We start from the raw sequence: 25,615 nt of genomic DNA, 5'->3' as shown, positions 1-25,615 counted from the left end.
CTTAGGCAAAGGAGAGTGAGAAAAAGTGGATGAGGCTGATGAACCCACCAACTTCAGCTCAAGCATCATGTAGTTGCAATTGACAATGACTTTTTGCACTGTGTGTACTGGATAGATATTGTGGCTAATGGCCACAGGGACTTCTATGACTCATGGGCGCTATGAATCTATGCACTGAATCTAGAGCCTCAACCCACTAGGGCTCAAGGAAATTCTTCAGTTCCTGACTAGAAGGTCTCCATGGCAGTTTCTAATCCCTGGGCATGGCATCTGCCTTCTTCTCCTTCACTAGCCCTTCCATTGTCCCCAGAGATATCTGCTGCAAAGCTGGTCATACCTGCTGCCTGTGATCAGATATTTATTGGGATGCTCTGTGCACAAGCAGAGTTACTGATGGTCCCCAAAGATTTTGGACCTCTAAAGTGTGCATATGGGTGAGGAGTCCATCTCTAGCTTAGCTAGACAATGGAGCAAATGGATCCAAAGATAGGAGTTTATTTCTCTTGAGGCCACTTAGCTTCATTCAGAGAAAGCTCTTTCTGACATCCAAAGCTCCTTCCCTAACAACCGACCCAAGTCAAATAACTAAGGTCTAGTTTAGTCATATGGGGGAAAAGTGAAACATAGCTTAGTCCAGCCCAGCCTTTCTCAGTCCAGTCCCCTCCACTTTGGAGGGGAAAGCTGTAAGATCACTGATCCTGCTGGAAACCAGCAACTTCAACTGTGTACACAAAACAGGTAGTGCACGTGACCAATATGTCCAGGGATCCAGGCTTTCGGACCTTCATCAAGAAAAACATGACTTCCCAAGAAATAAAAAACAAACAACACTGAGACAGTATGACTAGGCTTCCTCACTCTGAATGAGTGACCTGTCTATGGTCATGGCAGATCAGGGCACACTCAAGTTTGGGCACCTTTAGAAAACCTTCCCAGCTGCCAACAATTCTCTGCAACCCCCACTCCTCCACCCCTTACTCAAGCTTCACAAGATCAGAAACTCTGAGCTGGCAAATTTCCCAGGTCAGAGGCTAAGCTCTCAATATAAATTCTGTACACTTGGCATCACTCCTGAGCCCAGAGACAACTGAAAAGCCAGGGGAAAGACCAATGTGCTGGAGAAGGAGTTAGTTCCCAAGTGATATGTTTTAATGTACTGTCAGGGAAAGTGGCCTACATTCACACCAGCATAGAATGCAAGAAATATTTAACCTCTCTGGATTCCCAATGGAGCACTACAGTATTCCTTGGACATGGATGCTGAAAATGGCAGGAGACACTTTTTGGGAGTATAACACAGCTAAAGGTAATTATACTAGGCTGTAAATTATGCACAATTCAGTCACTGTGTGAACTGCCTTGGTGGAAGCCAGGGCTAGAAAGGAACATAAAATGTACAATAAGAGCTTAGTTATTTCCCTTTCAGATTCAGGCATTGGGGAAGGAATGTTTCCCAAAATTAGCATCTGAGTTCTCTAGGAACAAAGTGAAGATATTTCATTTTACTCTAATGACCTACTATCATAAAGAAATCCTGTTGGGAACATGTGTCCTGGCCCTCTCAACGGGGGCTCTGGAAGCTAGAGTCCAGTCTATGAGACTTGAATTTTGTTCCACAATGAAGTCCGACAGGGACTATTGCCCCCTATCCATTCCTCAGTGGTCAAGTGGCCTGGAATCTGGATCAGAAGAAAATGTTGCCCAGAAACAAAGGATTTTTTTCTCCCCTTGACTCAGCATCTAATTCTGCTCGCCAAGTAGGTAACGAAGCTGTGCCTCACTGTTGGAGATTGACATTCCTCAGCAGCCCTCCATGGGATTTAGCTGGGCTTGCAGAAAGCCATGACAAAAGCAGGAGGCCTCTTTCAGTCAGAATGATACATTTTTAATGTTTTTGCGGTTATTTTCATACTGGTACATCTTCACTTTGTCTTGGCATGCCGAGTATCTGAGTAGCCCTCATGGTACTCTAGGATTCCCAGGACAGGGGCTGGGGGCATGTCTTAGAAGTATGCATAAGTCAAAGGTGGGTCGTGTCACATCAAGTATAAGCATGACAAGTCACACAGACTTGTTGGGGTGAAAAATGATCACATGGGATTTCGAGCCCAAAGCAGTTACCTTGTTTGAACAGCTCAAACTCCGACCTGGTCAAGTGATTATCCCGTGTTTGCAAAGATGATAAGTAGATGAGCCAAAACTAAACCCCATGGGCTTTCACTCCAGACCAAATGTGCTGGCCACTGCCTTTGATTTATATTCTGTCAGATGAAAGGAATTGGAGATATTTCTCATTTATAAGGATACATACACACATTCTCATGTCCAACCCACCATTACCACATAGGGTTCCTCTCTGTTGCAACCCCAAAAATTTGCAATAAATTAAAGAATTTGTGTAAATATCTATTACTGAATCCACATCACTCATCCAAACTGGTGATCTCTGGCGTAGCAGGAGTTTTAGGAGATAAGCCCTCTTTGGCCAGAGACCCTTGCCTGATTGATAATCTCCAGTGATGTAGGCTTTCCCATATCTCTCTATATCTGAGGGCAAAGAGTTTTGAATGACAGATCCAGACACATGGGATCTGATCCTCTGTCATTGTCTAACCTCAAAACATTGGAAAAAGTCTCTGCTCATGTCTGGGCTTTGACTTTGGAGCAACCCTTCTAACCCTTTCCAGACCAATGACTCTATGTTTTATAGGTTCTCTCTATTTCCCTCTCTTCCTTTTTTATCCCACTCCCCACCCTGTCTCTGTCTCTGTCTCTGTCTCTTTCTCACTTCCCAACAACTTAAAGTCAAAGATTTTGGATGCAAACAGATCTTCGGGCATTATTAGTATTTATTTTTAAGCCCCAGTAGCACCAAAGCTCAACTGTACAATTAGTATCTTTGTGTTTTGAACTACTCAGTGAGGAGACATCAGCACTAACAGTATCTTCAAAACGAACTCGGGGTGCCTAGCCTTTGTTTCAGCAGCACAGGAGAAAATTCAAACGGAAAGTCTTGAAGACAACATCAGTACAACCGAAAAACTATCATTGACTGGGAAAGCTTGCTATAATTCTGAGTACATGTAGAAAATATATACTGGCAGCTCTTAATGAGGCTTGAGAAGGAAGGCGTGTTGATAAAGCCAGCCCAAGGCGTGGGCTAATCCCTGAATCCCTCCCACTGGGCTTTGGAATACATTACATGGTTTGGGGAAGCTGAACTACCTCCCAATTAGCCTTTTGACAATGTTGCTGCTGAAATGAATATACATTTCCTTTAAAAAAAATACACAGTCTAGGTGAGATCTGCTTTTAATTTGTTCAATGCGCATTATTTTTTTTAACCTCTCTGATGGGATCTATGCAAGATAGATCTATGTAAGGGAATGACAGACTCTAAAGTTCACCAGTTCTGTGAAGAAAAGAGGTGTCCAAGCCTTCATGTATTTCAGAGACAAATGAGGATGTCATCCTCCAGGGAACATGGTCTGGCTGCTGGGCTGGGACTCAGGAAGTACATGACACATCAAACATCCTGGAACTCGTGCAGAGAAAATGAATGTGCACCAGTGGGGAATCCAAAGGTCGGCTGTCCATGGCTTTGGTTCAGAAAAACTAATTCTCGATCCTGTTTTTTTTTAACTTCACTGCCCAGATCTTCTCTCAAAGTCCCGGCTGCCAAACTGGGGCAGCCGGTCTTAGAAGGAGACACTCAAGCGAAGGTGAGGCAGGACAACGAAGAGATGTTGCTAGGTCCTTTCAGACATATCCACCTCTCTGTGATCCCATCTGGGGGTTTCATAGCAAAGACACTGCAGTGGTTCGCCATTTCCTACTCCAGCTCATTTTACAGATGAGGAAGCTGAGGCAAACAAGGTTAAGTGACTTGCCCAGGGTCTGAGGCCAGATTTGAACTCGGGTCTTCCTGACCCCAGGCCTGCCATTCTATCCACCGTGCCATTTAACAGCCCAATGAGGAGGTAGGAGCTTGTAATAAGTAAAGGGGGTAAGATTATAGGAAACTGACTGGGAGGGGCTGAAGAGCCTGCTGGGGAGTTTGTAATGGAAGAGGGCAAGAAGGGGAGTCTATGGGAAACTGCTGAGCACTATCAACAGTCGTGACCTGCTGCCATCTTCTTAGTACCAATGTTCTTGTGGAGATTCTGCATGACTGCAGGCTCAGATTGATGGCTTACTTTGAGGAAGTATGGGGTGGGGTACGTCAGCTGCAGCAGACTTTCTACGATGACATACATGCAAAAACAAGAAAAAATAGATGTGTATTATCCAATAAATTTATCCCTGCAATAGGAGAAGGGCTGTTCATACTTGGGGAGTGAGAGACATCAAATCAACAGCTGAAGAGCTGCCCTGACAGCCCTGGGGTAGTAAAAGGCCAAGAAGAAAGAGTCAGGCCTGTTGGGGAGATTGAATAAGTAAGATCTGGAGGGAAACATGGGTTGTTCTGCATAAGTGTGAGGCCTGGCTGAATGGAAGTCTGCAGCACTGGAGAAGTACCCACATCGGGGGAAATCCCAGCTCTATTGATACGGGGTCATAGGGTCATAGATCTAGATTTGGAAAGGACGTCAGAGACCATATAGTCCAACCCTTCACTTTATAGACCACCACACTGAGGCTGAGAGAGGGAAAGTGAGGCTTATAATTCCAGAAATAGTGCTGTTTATATATGTGTGTATATATGCATGTATGTGTGTGTGTGTGAGTGTGTGTGTATATGTATATGCATATGATATGAATGTATAGGAGTAGAATGATTACACACAATTTTAACCCACTAAGGCAGATCCTGCTTGCTGGGACCTCAGGTAAATCTAGCAGCAATCTAAGTGCTCTGGACATCAAATTTCATTCTCAAGTCATCATGGTCTTGATGTCAACGGCATCCAGGAACTGGGAAAGGTTACGACAAGCTAACTTGAAAGCATTAAAGTGATTCCAAAATATTGCAAATTGATCGCCAGGTTTGGGCATCTCAAGCATGGGGAACAAGGATACTAATGAGGGATGTAAGGGGAGATGATTACGAGAGAGACTGGAATGACAACAGTTAACATGGGGCACATTTGAACAAGGAAACAAAGAACCACCACATCACTGTGCCCGAGGGAAGCCCGTGGAACTAAACTTCAGACCAGACGCTGGCTGCAGACATGAGTAGTGAGCCTCCAGAGAGGGCTGGGATCTTCTTCATATGGTTGGTATCCACTAGAAACAGCCAGCTGTATAATGGGAAGTTAATTGTATATATTCTTTTTATACACATTGAAAATAACATGTTTATGTTTGCTTTCTTTATAACTATAGACAGCTATAATTTCTGTTCCCAGGCTCTTGTTTCTCTGTTTCTTCTCCCTCAATTCAGCAGATTCACAAAATGCATGAGTGACTACAAGGGAAATACCCAGCTGCAGCTGTGCCCCATCTGATAGGCAGGAATCTGGACTGCTGCAAATGGCATCCTCAGGGCTGATGAGCTAAAGCACAGAAATCTTCCTAGGCATGAAGAAAGGCACCCAGCAATTGATTCGGGGATCCCCAGAGCCCCTTTGATGGTTCCTTGTGACTGGCCCATGTCCCAAGTTTCCCAAGGCTAGACTCAAACTATACCAGTACCAAGCATGAATGTCACCCAACCTAGCTGAGATGTCTTAGGTAGCAGCCCTACAACAGACTCTCACCGTTCCAATGTCTAACCACCTTAGTTCAGAATGGCCAAGCTCCAGAAGACTTTGGAATGAGGTAAGAGAAACTGTGGGGACAAGAAGGATTCATTTGTGTGCGTAGGTAAGAGACTGGGGATGAGAGAAGCACCACCATCAGAAGACACCCCAGAAAGGGGGGAAAGGCCATTTGAATGATCAAAATACAAGTCCATTTTGTTTGTTGATTCACACTCCTCGGGGCTGCATTTACTATGCAAAGTGAGAGAGACCAACAAAGAGCCTCACACTTGACTTTACAATGACCTCCCAATTGGTGTCCCATTGCTGGTGATACATGACAACGGCCTCCTGACCCATCAGGAGCTCCAATGCCTCCACATATTGTCTCTGCAGCAAGAATGTAAACTGAGGCAGAGGCTTGCTGTGTCCTCTCCTCTGGCCCTGGGGTCAGCTGAGAACTGTTCAGGAAGAACTGAGACTGAGGAACCCACTGCTAATTCCTGTGGACTTGTGCTAAGGGATGCTCTTTTGGCCAGAACAACGGCTCATTTAGTCCTCTGGTCATGGGTAGGAGACTAGGAGTGCAGACCGTGGACTAGCACTGTGGCACCCCCTGGTGGAGCACTACCACTGGCCTTTTTCTTTCTCCTCCGTCCAAAGGCAACATCCCCCAGAGTATGCCAAGAGTGCCTAGCACTTCTATATACCCACAGATGGGGAAGAAGGCTCACGAGGCCTTCTTAATGCAACATCTGCCTCACCAATGTAATTCAATGAATTTTCTAAGAAAAAGAGATGAACAATCATCTCCATAACATAAATTATTATGAGCAATTATGGATACCTTCATATGTAGTAGACACTTGCTACAGCCTTGTTGAATTCATGAATGGATGAATGAAGTGATATTATAAAAATGTAGTATTAAAATATTTAACTATATTTGTAATTATATAAATATTTTAAAATGATCTACTAAAAGGATTAGCAAGTTGTATGGATTTGCAGTTTCATGTACAATCGTCTTTTTAAAAAAATCATTATTATACTATATTATGAAAATGCTTATTTTGTTCCATAAATTGAAATAAGTTAATACATCTTAAAATTTATATAATAAATACATTTTATTTAAAATGAAATAAAATATTAAAAAAACATTTACATATACATATATATATATATACATACATATATATACATATACATATATATGTGTGTGTGTGTATATATATATATATATATATATACATACATATATATATATATATATATATATATATATATATATATATATATGTATTGGGAGGAGAGACCACAATGGTGAAGGGCTTCTAATCTCTGCTATAGGAGGATCACTTGAAGAAGCTAAGGAAAAATGACATGGAGAAGAGAATGCCCAGGAGAGGAGGATATGATAGCTGTCAAGTTCCTGGATGGCTGCACTAGACCAGACTTCTGGAAAACAGAATTAGGACCAAAGGGTATAAGTTGTGAAAAAGCCTGTGTTGTCTTGCTGTCTAATGATTACTGTTCTGCACCAAAATGGACAACTCTTTCTTGGGAGGGAGTAAGTTTCCCCTCACTAGAAGTATTCAAGGAAAGGCTATACGACCAACTGTCGTTTGTACTTTAGAGGAATCATTGCAGGGAGGGGATGTTTCCGTCTGTTCTGCATATACTTTGTACGTATCCAGTGTTTTCATGTTGCCTTGCCTAGTAGAATGGGAGGACTTTAAGGGCAGATACACACATTTTCCTTTCTTTGTATGTCAGTGCTTAGCACAGGCCCAGCACTGTTGGTGCTTAATATTTCCCTGTGGACTGAAGGACTCCAAGGAGTCTAATAGGCCTTGCCTAGTCTAGAAGTTGGGTCATGATGTCATTCAGCCACAGCCAATACTAAGACTTGTTTACTTAGAAATCATAGTTTGTTGTATGAATAAATACAAAAGTGTATAAATGGAAAAAGATAACTACTTTATCGATTCAGGCTTATCTTCATATAGAAATTGAGTATATAAAAATAAGTAGAAGGGTGTTCTCTAAGATATTCCAGACTTCCTTACAAAATAAAAAGGCTTTGGAGGATGGAATCCTTCAGATGGATCTCTTGGGTGTCTGTAAATTCCACAGAATATGAAACCTTTAGCCCAATGGTGATTGATGAGTAAAGTCGATGGGATTTCAGGATTCCCTAGTAACTTCTAGGTGCTCAAGCACACATTGTATTGTACGTGTTGGGACATAAATTTTTATTTCAAGTTCAAGTCATCAAAAGTGAATCCTATTACCTACATTCCTTCTACATTGTTTCTGGTCTCTCTGGTTTTTACTAGGATGGGGCTTGGGCCAAAGCTGGAGACCTAAAACATGTAACTACCTCAAGGGGTCCACGAGGCTATCTTAAACCTAGGTGTTTAGCATACAAAAATGAATAGCTGATCAAAACATGTATGGTCCCATTTCATCCATGAGTTATAGCCTGAACTAGTGCCTCCAGAGGGTTATCACCCATGAATCTGGCTGACAGGGACCTGATGAAGCCTCGGGAAACTGGAGATTTAACTTCAATTTGCTGCCCCCATATTACATGTCATACATTCTTCACTAGTACTGTGCATGTTTCAATTACCCAATGGGGAGAATGCGGCATTTTGTTCCCTCTGATGGTATAAAATCCAAGCCAAACCAAACCTAACCAGGAGCTCGTTGGCAAATTCTTCACAATCAAGAGTACTCCCCAACACCTAAACTAACCAAACAACTCAGTCTTAGATCTTCAGGTTGGAATGAATCTGAATCTTTGCATTGATAACTATACTACCCTCTGATCTTTTATTTTAAGTTACATTGCTTACCATGTACACGTAAAACAAAGGCAACAGTACTTCCTTTCATCCCTTCAAAGTTCTACCTGCTTCATTCCCAGAACACATGCTGGGCACGGTAGCTCTTTCTTTAACGTCATTCCTATTTATCATCAATGTTTAGAACTATGTGAAATTATCAGCATTGGAAATGTTGCATGTAACAGGATGAAAGGAGATAGAATTTGTAAAACTTAGCGCAGTGCCTGGCATACAGTAGGCACTTATAAATGCTTGTGCAGTAACCCTAAATGTGCTCCCGAATGAATGTAACGCACATAGTAATGAGAAGTAAGGTCTTCTGTTGAAGTAAAAGAATTAAGGACTCTACTGTCAAATATGTTCAGAAGAAGGAAAAATCAAGAGGAAAGTACCCATCCCCACTGGCATTCAGAGTGTTTTTAAAAGTCCAACAGTTTTGGCCAGGAAAGTCCAAGACTTCTGCTGCTTTGCAGGACAATATAATCTCAGAGTCTGCGCAGACTTCCATCTCCCCAACATTGCAGTAAGTGCTTGGACTCCGGACCAAAATCTCTTGGCTAAGCTCCATGACAAGGGAGTAAGGCTGGGCTTTGGCAGCCCCTCTCATTTCGTTTTGACCCCACAACTCACTATATGATGGAAGAAGAAAAGCCCACCCTGTAAGGGAACCAGCAAAGGCAAATCCTCCTCCTGCTATCTGGATGAAGCTCAGGACATGGACTCCCAGAATGATGATGCCATCTCGTCAGTATCGTCAGTAAACAAAGACTCCAAAAGGATATCATTTGGATGGAAAGTTCACGTCTCAATTTTCGTTTTTGTGGCAGAATTTTGCACTTTCTTTAATTCATTATTTTTATATCTTTGTGATAACGGTCATGTGGACACTGCCTGCTGGAATGCAATTTTCAATCTATCCCCACATGTTTCATGATTCCTGGCTAGCGCCTTCTATTCATTGTCTGTATGGGCACCAGAAGGGGTCCTAAGTTTCTTCTTCTTCTCCTGACCTTAGGTAAATAGCAATGGAGGATAGAAAAAAGTTATCGATTATCCCGACCCTCATTCTTCTTGTGTGCCTCCTTTTTGTGGTCATTTCTCTTGCTGATAGTGACCTTTACACAACTTCCCTTTTGTAATTTGCAACAGCCTTTTGGTGCCCCAACTTTCCTATTAATAGATGATTTGAACATTTATTTTATTAGCACATCATTGAGAGAGAACATGAGAAATATCCAGAAAGAAAGGATCTATAAAAATATCAGGATGTGTTTGAACATTCATTAAAGCAAAAACATTCAAGTGCTTCATCTCTAGTGCATTCTTCAATAATTTGTAAGTGATCATTGCTTGATATTTTTATTGATTTAGACCAAAAGCTTTTTGATTTTAATTTGGATAAAGAGTTGTGCTATTTACCTTCCTGTCTCATCAATTACCATACAGAAAATAGGACCCAAAGACAGGCTTTCTTTTCACTTGTCATTCACATCAAATGGCTTAATGATGGGTCCTTCTGCTCCTCTAAAGAAGTATCTTCTAGGCCAAAACACAGTTTAAAATGTAATAATAGTAATTAGAAAGAAAATGTTTTTCAATCTGTTAACGCCCCTGAACAAGTCCCTACTGTGAAAGTTGACCTAGCCAACATTGTAGAGAGAGATACACAGAATCCGTGGATTTGAGAGTTTCTAAGCCCCCCCAGTATCTTTCTAGTCTGACCTGAACAGAAACCCAGACCTACACTATCATACTGTTAACAAGTGGTGATCCACAGTCTGCTTGGAAATCTACAACCATGGGGAGGCCACTATCTCCCGAAGCAGAGCATTACATTTCTGAACAACTCTAATTACCAGGATGTTTTTACTGAAATCAAGCCTACCTTTTTTTTCTCCTGGTTCTTCTCACAAGAGAGTCCTTCAAGTATTTGAAACAATTTATGATTTTTCTCTCAATCTCTAGACACCCCCCCCCACAATTTTCACTTTTCCAAGCTACACCCAGGTCCTCTCAGCTTGACCGCTCAGTTTTAATATGTATTATAACTTTTTTCCTGGGAAGCATCCAAGATTAACTATTTACTACTAGCTTTGTGACTTCAGTATAGTCATTTAACCTCTTTGGGCCTCAGTTTCCACATTTGAAAAATCAGAGAATTAGATGACATATACTACATCTCTTTAATTGTATGATACTGTGAATTTCATCCTCTACTCTTAAGTTATTAGACCTGAATCATGATGTAAAGAGGAAGGGGAAGGGGAAGAAGAAGGGGAAGGGAAGAGAGTGAACATTTATAAAGCCCCTAGTATTATTCACCAAGTATCACATAAAATATTTTCTATAAATATTATCTCATTTTATATTCACCTCTGCCCTATGAGATAGTCACTGTTTTAATTCTCATTTTTCAATTAGGAAACTGACGCCAAAAGTGGTTAGTGCCTTGTCCAGGGTCACAGAGCTAGCAAATGTCAGAGGCCAGATTGAAACTTGTCTTTCTGACTCCAGGGCCAGTGCTGTATCGCCAACTGTCTATTTGTTCAATAATACTCAAAAGTAATAGCATGTGAAAATTAAGCAAAAATATGATTGCAATTGAACTGGTTGGACTAGGTGACCCTTCAAGTCTTGTCCAAAGCTAAGTCACATAATATGAGATAAAAATAAAACACACAAATAAAATTGACTTGGCTGAACAATTTCTAGTCACACCAGAAGGAAATGAAACATTAGACCTTTCTATGTTTAACCAGTGTTTGTTGTTTTGTTCCCTCTGTTGAGTATAGATGTCTTGAATATTTGGTATAACATTAATGGAGCTTAAAAGAGTGTAAAACCTGGCTAATCTCCCCAAGTAATTAACAGTTAGAATACTCATATACAGTAAGATACGATTGAATATAGTAGAAGAATTTGCTTTCACTTTATCACAGAGCTACATGCCAACTAAGGACAAGGAGCAGCAATACAGTTATTTTGTCACGGATAACTTGCAAACCTAGCTGTCCAACCTGTTGTAAATCCTCTCTTTACTCAATGCTGGAAGATTTCTGCTTCAAAACATATTACCCCAGCAGGTTAGAGGGTTACTAAGCTAAATCTCAACCTGATTTCTCTAAAGTCTGATGCTAATCAACTAACCAGGGGATTCTCAACATCTACAACATGGAGCTTGAGTGGGCTGGTTTTTATTCTTTGTAATGGAAGAGGGCCAAAGTGATAACACTATGTTGAGGTCATCCTATAGTGTGTCTGACTGTAGCTAATCAGACCAAAATGAGCTCAGAAGGCTCTACCACAGGTTGGGCACAAGTAGTTCATATGAACATTTGCAATGGAGTTGGCTCTAAATTTGAGCATCTCACAATTCTTTTGAGCTACTGAAATTCTGCTTCAATCATAAAGCGTAGTACCTTCTGTGACGCCATATGCCATGCTGGGCAGTCCTGTGCTAGTAATTCCTATGACTCACAATTGATTCAAAGTTCTTCAAAGAGACCTTGAGAGTGCGCTGTGAGCACTTGCCTTATGTGAGTTCTTTGTAATATAATCATTTAGGCAACAGTATGTTTGGGACTCAAGCAGCGCTTTGTAGTTGTGCTCTTTGCGGTAGAGCTTGAATGCTTGGCAGTTTAACTTGAGAAACGACCTCAGTGTGAGGTACCTTATCTTACAAAATGATCTTCAGAATCTTCCTAAGACCATTCAAATTGAAGCGATTTAGTTTCTTGGCATAAAACTGTTATATTGTTCAAGTTTCGGAAGCGTACAACAATGAGGTCAGCACACCAGCTCTGCAGACCTTCAGTTTGGTAGGCAGTCTAATACCTTTTCCCTCCCTGACATTCTTCCTGAACCTCTCACTCACTGAGCTAGCCTGGCAATGCATGCATCAATCTCATCATCTATGTGGACACCCCTGGAAAGTATACTGCCAAGGCAAATACACTTACCCACAACATCCAAAATTTCCCCATTTGGTGCAACTGATGGTTCCACATATGGATGGCATGGTGCTGGCTGGTATAGAGCCTCTGTTTTCTTGGTTTTATTTTTCAGGCCAAAATTAACACAAGCAGTAGAGACTCAATCCATAATCTGTTGCATCTCAGACACCCGGGATATACTGAATGCACAATCATCTGTGAACCAAAAGTTGTACACCAGCACTCCCTCCACTTCAGTCTTGGCTCATGGCCTTTTCAAGTTAAATAATTTATCATCAGTGAGGCAGTTGATCTGGATGCCATTTTCATCATCAGTGAAGGCTTCCAACAACATTGCTGAAAATATCATGCTAAAAAGCACAGGAGCCAGCACACAACCCTGCTTCACTCCACTGGTGACTGGGAAAGCACAAGACCATTGTTCATTATCCAAACCCCAGCAAGCATGCTCAGATAAAACTTAGGTAAGACTGTGTCAGAAGGAGTTTACATTCTACTGGGTACAGAGGGATAAAATGTGTACATATCATTAAATGTAAAACAACGATAAAACTGATAATGTTGAAATGGATGTTCTGTAGGCATCTTAATATTAGCATATCTAAAATTGAATTTCCTATTTTCCCCTAAACCCTTCCCTCTTCCTCTCTTCCTTATAAGTGCCAAGGGAACCACTAGTGTCCTAGTGACGCCGGCTCACAACCCAAGTGTCATCCTGGACTGCTAACTCTCCTCCATTCCTCACATCAAATCTCATGTCAAGTCCTGCCGTTGGTCCTTTCCTCACATCTCTCCTTTATGTCTTTTGTCTCCTTTGCTAAGGCCACAACCATGGTTTAGGACTTCATCATTTCATGCTTGTACTATTGAAATAGGTTTTTACTTGTTTTCCCAATCTCCTGTCTCTCCCCACCCTAGACCATCCCTCATTCAGCTATCAAATTCATCTTCCTTAAGCACAGATATGGCCGTGTTACCCTCCACCATAAAATAAACTGCAATGCCACTCTATTACCTCCAGGAACAAAAATAAAATCATGTTTAGTTTTTAAAATCCTTTATAATCTTTCTTCTTTGGGAGTAATCTTCTCACATCTCTCCCCTCTTCCCTCTCCCCTCTTTCCTCTCCCCTGTCCTCTCTCTCTGTCTCTCTCTTCTCTCTCCTCCCTCCCTCTCCCTCCCTTCCTCCCCCACCCCTCTCTCTCTGTCTCTTTCTCTCTGTCTCTCTCTCTCTCTCTTTGTCGCTCTCTGTCTCTCTCATCTCTCCCTCCCTCCCTTCTCCCCCTCCCTCCTTCTCCCTCCCTTCCACCCCCCCTCTCTTTTCAGATGCCCGTATCCTCAGGAAGAAGCCTTTCCAGATCTCCCTTAATACTAATGGCTTCCCTTTGTTAATCACCTCCAATTTATTCCGTATATAACTTGAGGGTACATCATCTTCCCCTGTTATCTATATGAATACTGGAATTTCTGAGGGACTCTGGATTTTAATATCTATCTGGTCTTCTCAGAATTGTTAAAATGACTTCCCAAAGGTATTCCCAACAACTGGTCAGCCCTGCCCTTACTTGGCCATCTCCACTCAGTGGGATCCATGAATTTCTAAGGCTGTCCATTCCACTTATTGATAGCTCTATTTTTAAAACCATGTTTACCTTATATAAAAATGAAATTTGTCATAGTCAAAATTTGCTAAAGGGAAACTTTTGGAGTAGGAATAATTTGCACAGTATGCAGGAGTAGTATGCTTTATATCCAGCAGATAGGTGGTGCCATAGTGAATAGAGCGCTGGCCTTGGAATCAGGAACACTTATCATGAGTTCAAATCCAGCCTCAGACATTTGCTAGCTGTGTGACCCTGGACAAGTCATTTCATCCTGTTTGCCTTAGTTCCTCATCTATAAAATGAGCTGGAGAAGCAAACAGCAAAGCATTCCAGAATCTTTGTCAAGAAAACTTCCAAATGGGGTCACAGAGTCAGACATGACTGAAACAACTGAACAATAACAAAAATATTTCATATCCAATCTGCATAAAGGCCACGTTTCACAATAATGCATTCTACGGCAAAATGGCCAAGTTTGCTAGTTATGCATCTCCCAAGCCTACACTTCAGTCCAGCGGCCCTGGTCCCCTGAATGTTCCACAAACAAGACACAGTGCTTATATAAATGCAGTACTTAATCAGTGTTTACGTATTGATTGATTAACTGATTAACAGTCAAATTGGTTAAATGGTGACCAGTATAGGAATCTGAAGGTGTTCCGACCATCTTTCAATCCCACCTTATTTTAGGAGTCTTGGTTGGCAAAATACCAAGTCAATTGATAGCCTGATGTCTGATTGACAATATGCCATCTATTACTGAGCTGTGAGATAAAAAATGAGACTCTCATACAACTGCAAATGCCTGAGAGATCCTACATGCTATCAGCAATGAAAAATAAAAAGTCAGATCTCAACTAAAAAAAAAACAGGACTATTCATTCATGTTAACATTGCCTTAAAGACAATATCTCATCAGAATTCTGATGGGATATTTCTAGATGAGTATTTCCAAGAAATTAGATAGTTCTTGAGTCCAGAGGTTTAGGGCACCTAAATTATATCTGTAAACCCTAACGCATAACACTCAACCTGCTGATTGAAGTTTCACATTCATTTATTCCTTCGGAAAGCTTTTTTTTTTCTTTTTCCTAACAGAGAAAACTGTCCCTTGGCATGAAAGTATGTTGATCAACTAAATATTCTCCTCTATTATGTAAATTTTCTCCAACCTCTTCCCAAAGGGGAAATAAAAAACAAGCAAAGAAAAAAAACTTTTAATGTCTTTTAAGGTATGAGGAACTGGAGGAGAAGAGAAGAGAGGAGAGGAGAGGAAAGGAGAGGAGAGGAGAGGAGAGGAGAGGAGAGGAGAGGAGAGGAGAGGAGAGGAGAGGAGAGGGAGGAGAGGAGAGGAGAGGAGAGGAGAGGAGAGGAGAGGAGAGGAGAGGAGAGGAGAGGAGAGGAGAGGAGAGGAGAGGAGAGGAAAGAGCTGCCAAATGGTGTGAATGGTGTGAGTGAATTACGATTTCCAGTTTGTGATCTGGGTTTAGGTTGCCGTTGACTAACTCTCCTAAGCCTAACCAGGCATTCACCTCTCTGGTCCTCAGTTGTGTCCTTTGTAAAATGAAGGAGGTGGTCATAGTTGCCACAGACTAGGCTCATCCTTTACTTTGGTCATCTGGTCTGCTTTCTACTGGATGGGAAAGCATCTGGCCCGAAACGTGGCTTTAGAGCTTAGAATTATCAGCTTACATGAAATGTCAGCTAAGATCATCCCGTGAATTTGAGAATAAATTGGTCACATTGATCATAAATGGTCGAGGAAATGTCACTACTCCTCTGCTCCAAAGCCACCAACATCTCCTCTTTGCTCCTCAGCCCTCTTTGTGCACAGTTGACTCTGAGTGAAGGCTGAATAATAATCATTGCACACTCAAATGGAGAACTGCGGCATGATTTAAGTTAATTGAGTGAAAAATTCATAGCTCCCCATGGCAGCAGTTTGGTTTTTTTTTTCATGGTAGCAGATTGTAATGTCAGTGAAGTGAGTTATTACTAAGGTTTCCATATGTATGATGCCAAGACTAATGAAAATGTCGTTTCACACAGCATGTCATGTTGCTTTCCAAGAGGACAGTACGACAACAAGGGAAGCGATAGCCAGAATGATGGTATATCAGGTTAAGGGTTCTGAGGGCTCTGCCACCTTGCCACAGGATCTAAAGACCTAGAACCCAGGGACCACTTTCCAACCACTTCCAGGGTAAGGGCAGGCTTTGGAAGTTTGGAGGTTTGAGATGAAGTACAGGAACCCAAGACTGGAGTTCCCAGACAGGGTCATTGAAGTAGGGGGGTACCCCTCAAGGACCAGAGTACTGGAGAGGGTTGAAGCCATCTAGAAAGAATTCACAGACTCAAGAATTCTTTAAGTCAAAATGGCAAAGATTTATTGTTATGCTTTTCAGGGGCCAAGAGTTCTTAGGGAACCTGCAACCTCAGAAGGCCACAGGTGAAGTTTTATATAGTTTATTCTACAGTAAAACATGTGCCAAATATGCTAATTAAGTGATTCAGGGTGGGATTAGGGAGTGGTTGTGGGGTGGTCAGCTCTTAAAGGAACATGCCCTTTTTGTATCTTCTGCATAGGTATCTTACCCAAAATTCACTGGGAAATAGCCCAAAGGGGGCAGGGGCGGGGTACCTGGGAGTGTGGTTCTAGGCCTGAAGCATCACTAAGTCAACCAACAGTCAGGGATGACTGGGAAATACCCAGGCTCTCCCATCAATGTCTTATTAGATAAGATAAATGTAAGGGAGTATACGTACATCTAGGTCTAACATAAATATGGTAGGTCAGTGAGTAGTAAACATCTCTATGACTAGGTACACAGTCAGTTCATTCAGTACACAGCTGGTTCAAACTAATAAATTCTATAAGTGCAGCTGGCTACTGTATCAGGAAGAGAGATAACTGTTTTGTTAGGGCATGCTGTCCTATATTGCTAGACAGAAACTGCTAGGGACAATGTTTTTAGGCTAGAAAGAGATGTAATTTTGGAATTAGATGTGATTTTGGAACTGGAGTCTAAGCACCCCATCAGTACCTGCCTTATATAAGTACCTTATACCCATGGAAGTGCAAAGAAAAGACTCTGGGTTACAACAGGCCCTTTGCGTGGGCTGCTTCCACCTCTCATCTTCTCTTTTCCCAGGTAATGCCAGTCTGGAACCTCACTTCCCTACGGGACCATCTCTATACTCTAAAACTGGGAGTAATTTATTATGTGTGGGTTTTCTTTTTAGAATATAATTCTCACTTAACCACCTGTGGCCTTATATTACAATATAATTGTTTTCTCTGTATATGTACTTTTCTGCAGGGCTACTACCCACCTCTGGTGATTCAGGGGGCAGTAGGGATGGTGAGTCACAGAGTCATACTTTAAAAGTAAGCTAGCAATTTTGTTAATAACTACAATATGATTAAATTCATCAGGCAGTTAATGAATGACTCCTCTAAACCAGGCAATGTGCTAGGTGCTAATCATGCAGGCAAAAGAGAAAACAGAGATGATAACAATGGCTGACACTACCTGCCTCAAGGAGCTTTCCGTATTCAAGGATTTCATAGAAACATGAGGAATTTTGGAGAATGTGAAACAGAATGAAAGAACTGAGAGCTCTGAGGACGGCATGTGAGATGGCCATGGTGAAGGAGTAAAATCAATGGGGAAACCCAACCTAACACAGGTGAAGTACGAATGTCAAAGTAAGTGCCACATTGTTAACATAAGAGAACTTATCCCTCCTTTCTGCTACCATGGGTCAGCTAACTGGGGGCAGGGAGAATATCCTCAGCGATTAGGTTTATCTGGACATTTGTTTGGAAAAGTCTTTTGTGTTAAAACAACAAAAGAATAAATGTTCTGAATCATAAAAAAGGAGAAACCAACAAGGGAAAATTCTCTCCATAGTGTGGCCACTACCTACAAGGAAAATCTTGTTGCTGGTATGGAAATTATTGGAACTCTGGGAGGAAAGTGTACTTCCCTCTGGAGGGTTATGTGATATGGAGGAGAGTTAAGCAGAACAGAGCATTAAATGACCTCTTGATTTTTAGCAAGTAGATTTGAAAATTCAGAGAAAGCATGGAGCACCATTGCATGCCTGACAGCAATCCAGGGCTAGTCATCCCATCTCAGGAGAGATGGGAAACTCTCAAAAATGAAATTATGAAGGCATTGAGAGAAAGCATTCTGAGCAAGATGAAAAGGGTAGGGTGATCTTAAAAAAAACAAGTTGAATACAAAGGAAATTCATTGTCCAGCTTAGATTCTATGAAGACAAGAAGAAAAGATAGAAAAAGGGGAAAGTAAAAACATTCTGCTTCTGTAAAGGTGCTATTGCCCCCAACACAACAACACAGCATAGGTGGATTATGAAAAAGAAGATGAAGAAGACTCCCTCCTTTCCTTCCTTCCTTCCTTCCTTCCTTCCTTCCTTCCTTCCTTCCTTCCTTCTTTCCTTCTTTCTTTCTTTCCACTATATTTTGGAAACAGGAATGCCAAGAAAGGATGACCCCACTGCCCAGAGATCTTATACTACCTGTAATAAAGAGAGGGAAAAGATGCTTGATTCGGGTTTTTTTTGTTTGTTTTGTTTTGTTTTGTTTTTTGACAAGAAGGATGACTTTTGGACTAAGAGGGCAGAGAACAAAAGGCTGAAAGTGAGACAGATGATATCCATGATGAACAAGTGATGAATAGTGAGAGGACTTCTATATGCCCTTGAGTTCAAAAGCTGCTTGGCCCAATCAGTTAATCCTTTTGTGCTAAAAGCAATGGCAGGTAAAATCTCTGAGACACTGTAAATGAATTCTGAAAGGCTATGGAGAATTGGGAAATTATTACAGAAATGGATCTAGGCCAACACTGACCTACTTTTCAAAAAAAGAGGAAGAGAATTAAACCTGTAAATATGTACGGAACTAGAATTTAATTCTTGAGAAAAAAAGAATATATTTAAAAATATTTTGGGGGCATTTAGAAAGGAAAGTCACAATCACTAACAGCCATCATGGTCTTATCAGTAGCATTTTATGCCACCACCTTTTTTCATATTTCAACAAGGCATGCCAAGAGGTAGATCAGGGAAATGACATAGGTGGAGCTTATTTAGGTTAGAATCAATACTTGACAATATCCTGTTGGAAGGCTGTGAGCTAGATAATGGTAGCATTAAATAGACTTAAAAATGATAAAATTTCAGAACCAAGGAATGATCATTAATGTTTCCAGATTGATTTCATTCTACAAGGACTTCAGCGGAGTGAGTTCCTTGAGGATCAGTGTTGACAATTGTGCTGTTTTACCATTTTTATCATTTACTTGGATAAAGGGATAGCTGTCATAATTCCCTAAGTTATAGATGACTTATGCTAGGAACTATATCTAGCACAATATCTATCAGAGTAGGGATCTAAAATGGTGTCAGCAGGTTAGATGATTTCATTCAACTGAATAAGATGAAATTTAATGAGGCAAATGTCAATTTTAACATTTGATACAAGAAATCAAGTTTACCACTACAAGATGGGAAGTCACAGTGAGATAACAGTTTATTTAAAATCTAGCTGGGGATTTTAGTGGACTGCAAGCCTGATGTACGTCATATCATGCCCCATATGACGTGGAGGTCAAAATAGTTGATGTGATCTGTATGAAGTCAGGTGGAGGGGCCAGAACCAGAGAGATAATGGCACACCAACCCTAGCCAGGCCTCATCTAAATAACCGTGTTCATTTGGGGGTACCACCTTTTAGGTAAGACATTGAAAAATCAGGGAGGAGTACAACCAGATTGCTGAAGATCTCTGTAAGCCTTGGCTGAAGATGTTTAACCTGAAGAAGGTGTGACTTAGTGGGGATTCGATGTCTTCCTCTAAGGATCTGAAAGTTAGTCATGTTACAGAAGGACTATCCTTGTTCTTTTTGGTTGCCAAAAGCAGAATGAGGGGCAATGGTTGGGAGTACAGAAAGAGAGATTTGGGTTCAATGTCACGGATCCAAGAAACAACTTTCTAACAATTAGGACTAACCTCATATATGCTTCCTTGGGAATAATCCTCTCTCCTCCCCTTTCTCTCCTCCCTTTCCCTTCCCTCTCCCCTCTTTTTTCTCCCCTTTCCCTTCTGTCTCCTCTCTCTCCCTCCTTCCCTCCCTCCCCCTCCATCTACCCCTCCCAAGGTCTGTAAATAAAAGCTGAATGTGAACTTATCTGATGTGTTGTATGTAGAATCTAGTTAATGTATGTGTTAGGATAAATAGATGGCAAATAGACAGATAGATAGATAGATAGATAGATAGATGATAGAAAGATTTGATAGACAATCATAGAAACAGCCATACAGACAGCCAGATATAACAATTTAAATAACCAAGACAGTTCCTGTCATCAAAAAAACTTTCTTTGCAATTGGGAAAGAGAGAGAATAAAGGGGAGCAGAGGGGGCAGGAGGGAGAGGTGTGGTGTATGTGGTGAGATGGCATGGTGGTGCCCAAGAAGTAAAGAAGAGGTCTGAATTCAAGCAATTGGAGGTGAAAAGTCCTTTCTAAGGGCCCTGACACTTTCAGGCAGACTGTGACTTTCTGAGGAGGTGGGATGCAGAAACTGGCTGGAAGGCTGGCAGATTGTAACAGAGCACATGGTCCCTGAGAGCAGACACTATGTGCATGCATGCGTACTCTTGGTAAGCTGGCCAGGACCAAGATCCTACTAAGAATTCGGGAGAGTTACTAAGTGTTAGTCCTTTTCTTGTTTTCCCTACAATCTGGCCATCAGAATAATGTTTGCTTCAGGCCCTATTGCTAGTCAAGTACCTCTATGGCCCACATATGGAAGGCATGCTTGGAAGGGGGCTGTGTTATCTTTTCCTGCAATGAGTTAGAATATCTGTCTTTGGAATACAAAAGATGAGAGGGAAAATGGCTACCCATTCCGATCAACAGAGAAAACATTACAAAAAACCCACATTTTCTGGCCCATTTTATTACCCCTCACTTCTGCTTCCCCATATGACAAAATCTCTGTTTATGATGGTTAGAAAGCATGCCATACAAAGACTCAGAATCTCCCCATACTCTGTACCTATAAATGTGACCAGTTATAATATATATATTGACTTGAGATAACAAAAACACCTTTGGAAAATGACTCACCTCTTTCCTTAGACAACATATTAACCTGATGCTAGTGATTACTGTCTTTGCTTTCTAAACTTGACACCCTTCCAGGTGTGTCCTGGGCTCCAATCTTGAGGCTTTCAAGCTATGTTTTCTATAATAATGCTTTTTTTTTCTTACTCTGATTCAGAACTGCACCATTACAAAAGCCATCATTAAAACACAGAGAATGTGTCTCCCCAAAGGAAGGCGCTCATAGCATGCCATACCTAACACTCTGAAATTCCCATAGGATGATATGAAATATCTAATTGACTATCCTTTAATTAAAATCCACCCAGTAAATCTTCCCCATTCTCCATGGAATTACGAACCATTTCCTTTTAAAGCCTGATGAACCCTCTCTTTTTCTCAGACACAGCCTTCCATTGCATGTTTTGGGCAAATTATAGATCGGCAAAAGAATCCTCAACTATGTGGGGCCAGAATAGGATTACAACAAATTTGTTTTCCTTTTCCAATAAGTATCACAAAACTGTGGAATTCTGTCCTCGGTAGGTTTTATAAAACATGTCTAAAGACACTCCATGGGACAGTCTTGCAATCCAATTCGACTTCCCTTCTCGGGGAGACAAAGAACATCAATGGAAAAAGAGACAATTGATGTGTCTGTGAATTGTAAAATGTGCTTACCAAGGTGATCCTGGGACAGGTGTGGATGCCACCGGTTTATTGCCTCTGGGTGAGCTCTCATCTCCATGTATTAGCAGAGAAGAGTCCTTTATACAGAAACAGAATGATATTGGTAAAGAGGAGAAATCAACAGAGATACAGCTCGTGCTATGCCTTAAGCATAATGTCATGCTCCCATAAAACAGGCTAAAGCATCCTCTGTGAAATCATGGTTCTCAGCATAGTCACAGCGAATTGGAAAGTGTAATTCATCAGGGATGCCCCAACCATCCATGGAACATTCCAGGCAAAGGTATTTAACTCATTACTGTGAATAATCTGGATTGGCAGTGCAACATTGATGATGTCTCTGTGGAAATGGAGAAAGCCATAGCAAGCCTGGGACTCTCTGGGGATGACTTCAGGCTTTCAGAACAGAAAGTAACTTGTAATTCAGCCTCAGAAGGACATGGGTTTTAGTGGCCTGGGGAAATGAGGCTTGCTGAAAGGCTGAGACTATACACTCAGCCTTAAGGCAGCCAGGATTCCACAAGTGTGGAAAGAATGGTGAGGTGGGTGGCCTCGAAGTTATCTCAATGACAGAAACAAAGAGAAGCTGCCACTCTGAAAGCAAATGGACCAAAGGCGTAGAGGAAACCGAACAGAAAAACAACCAAGCCAAAAACCTCATTAGCGATGTACTACTCTATCACAGCAACTACATTGCCAGCATCCACCTCCCTCTTGTCAGCCCTTCAGGAGAATCCTAAGAAGGAGGCTGATTTCTCAGAAACCTCTAAAACATAACAAGCATAACAAATGGGAGACACCCAATGAAGGGCATCCAAATGGATTGCATCCCACACAATCTTGTCTCTGGTAAGAACCATAAACATTGAAATAAGTTGTCCCTTATAGGTCTCTACCTTTTTGGTCAAGACCGCGGTAAAAGACTGGGTTACTACCAAAGGGCAGGCAGTAGAAGATGAAGGCCTTGGAGGAAAGGTAAAGGAGTCTTTGACAAGGAATATGTGTAAGTGGTAAAGAATCTGGTATTACCATCAGCCTAGAAGGTCCCCTTGCCCATAGAGATGATTTTTCATTTAAATGTTTTATAAATAATTCTCTAGCCCAGGGAACATAGAAGGTCCATAGAGTAAAGCTTTCCCATTTTGTTGAAATAAAAGGAATGCCCTTCTATCCTGGTGGTAATTCAAGGTTTTAAATTTAAAGGAAATAATTGTTTAAATTTTCCTGTTAAACTGAAAATAGTCAAGAACATAAAACAGAAATAAAATGAAAAACGACAAATAAAGGAGGAAAGATATGGTCATGTTTTAGTCTAATCTTTAAAAGGGAAGAACCTACAATAATCTGTGGAAAAAGCTTATTTTTAAAAAAAGCAAATGACAATGAAGGTGTAACAGAGAAAAAGCTGGTGTCTCAGTGGATAGAGCACCAGGTCTGAAGTCAGGAAGGCCTGAGTTGAAAACCGGCTTTAAACCCTAGCTCTGTGACCCTGGGCAAGTCACTTAACTTCTCTCTGCCTCAGTTTCCTTAACCATAAAATGGAGATTTTCATAGCACCTATTTCCCAGGGTTGTTGAGAGGATCTAAAAAGATGATGGGATAATATTTGTGGTAGCATTTAGCCCAGGGCCTGGCATATATTAAAGGTGCCATTTTAAAAAAAATGCTTATTTCCTCCCTCCTTTTATCCTACATATCTTAGGAGGGTACAAATGATGCAAATGGTGAAGAGAGGATTAGATCATTTCTTAGTTAGGTATAGGGTAGAAGGCACTGCTTGGCAGGATGTCTGGCTGCCTGTGATTAAATGTTGTTTCAACATATTGGTAATAAAAGTGGTTAAACTCACTATCAAAATACTGCTTCATTATGAAGTAATAAAAGTCTTCCAGAATACAATGAACAAGAAATTATTTATTAAAAGCAAGAGAAAGGTTATTTGCTTTAATTAACATGGGATGCGGGTATAGATGTTCATTCATTGCTTCTAGAGAAATCACCCATTAGAGAGAGAGAGAAAAAAAGGGGGGTAATTTGCCTTAATGTTTGTGATCAATGTCTGTCCTTTAACATCAACATTAATGATCTGGAAGAGATAAAGTATGCAGTAATTATGGGCCCAAATGATGCTAAATGGGGGATGTGTATGAATACCAGTGAGACTAGACATATTGGGGAAGTAGATTGGAAAGAGAAAACATGTACACAAAATTCTGTGAATTTGGGAAGGAAAAAAATGATGCCGATTAGAAACAAGGAGGTAGAGAAGGGACAGAAAACCTGATGCAATGTCTTCTGTGTTCCATATGTGATGATGAGAACACCTCCTTTGGCCTACACAGAGTGGGTGGGGCTTCTTTTTTTCTTCAAGAGAGGGGAGGAGATTCTAATCCCTTGTAAAAGATTTGTAAATAAAATGTAAATTCAATTCCAAGGACCCCCACTGGCAAAAGCGTAAATCAGAAGAGCAATCACAAAGAAATCTCTTCCTCCTCTTTTTTCTCGTCTCCCCCCTCATCCTCCCACCCCCTGGGCCAACCTTGGGCCATTTTCCTTCTTGGCATGCAGGCCAAAAGGGGAGACTGGTTGCCCACATACGTGCTTAGTTTGGCTGGCCTTTTAAGAAGAGGCCCAGTCTCTGAGCATATGCAAAGCCTTCCCAAGGGGTTAGGCCAGGAGTGGGGAGCCTGTGGAAGGATTGAGGAAGGATTTGTTCTGTGAAATTTGGATTCGGTCGAAAGGCTGCACTTGAGGACCTAGACGACTACATGGGACCTCCAGGTCGCAGGTTCCCCACCCGTCTCCGGCACGCCCAGAGTTTGCATGACTCCCCTGGTTTCCAAGAAGCCAGCTTCTCCCCTAGGAAGAAGGAGTCATGGGCAACACATTCAGAAAAGACTATTGAGAACACATAAGTATATCTGTAGGGGAACATCCGAATAATGAAGGCTGCCTCAAAGTGGAATGGCTTCCCTCAAGGGGAAAGGCAGGCCTGCAGGTGAAGGTAGGAGGCAGCGAAGTGATGCTGTGGATAGAGCCCTGTGCCTGAAGTCAGGAAAACCCGAGGGCAAATCCAGGCTCAGACTTGACTAGCTGTGTGACCCTGAAAAAAGCCACTTAACCTGTTTGGCCCAGGTTCCTCATCTGTGAAGTGGAAGTAATAATAGAACCTACCTCCCAGGGTCATTTGAGAGACCAACTGTGATAATAACTGTAAAGTGTTTGGCACAGGACCTGGATGCTATGCAAAGGAGAGCTATAATTAGCCATCAGAAGGGGACCTTGTCTAGGTATTGATCGGAAGAGACAGACACTAAGGTCTCTGATCTCTGTGATTCTAAAATCCTCTGCCTGTGAGGGAAGAATGAATGGAGGAAGGCCTGTATTTGAATTCTGCCCCTAATCCAATTGGCTCTGTCCATGTAACGTTAACCTAGGCCTCGGTCGGGTGGGGCGGGGGTGCCATGTGACTGCCTTCCCCAGATTCTATTGTACAGGGCCCGAGCCAAGTTTGTGAGTTTCTTTGGTTGTCCACCTTACCTGTGTCCCATTCTCAATATTTTGGGGGAGGTAAAACTTTACTCTCTTTTCTGAAACGACCTTCCTCACATTCCTGACTCATCTCGGCCTCCTATCCAGGTTTGTCTTTCTTTATTTTGTTTAACACCAGAATTCTTGCTCTGGAAAGGAGAGAACT

The 25,615-nt window shown here is 41.5% G+C and overlaps 1 protein-coding gene across 1 annotated transcript in view; it reads right to left on the bottom strand.

The window, feature by feature from the left end:
* Positions 1–25,615, bottom strand: part of TCERG1L (transcription elongation regulator 1 like) — a 346,843-nt gene that overhangs the window by 76,591 nt on the left and 244,637 nt on the right. The window contains exon 7 of the mRNA XM_036736337.1: positions 21,910–21,995. Coding sequence (XP_036592232.1) covers positions 21,910–21,995 — 86 coding nt within the window. The remainder of the gene's footprint in view (positions 1–21,909; positions 21,996–25,615) is intronic.

Source organism: Trichosurus vulpecula, chromosome 8, assembly GCF_011100635.1.
Source record: "Trichosurus vulpecula isolate mTriVul1 chromosome 8, mTriVul1.pri, whole genome shotgun sequence".
Taxonomy (NCBI): Eukaryota; Metazoa; Chordata; class Mammalia; order Diprotodontia; family Phalangeridae; genus Trichosurus; species Trichosurus vulpecula.
This window is presented reverse-complemented; position numbering and strand designations above follow the sequence as displayed.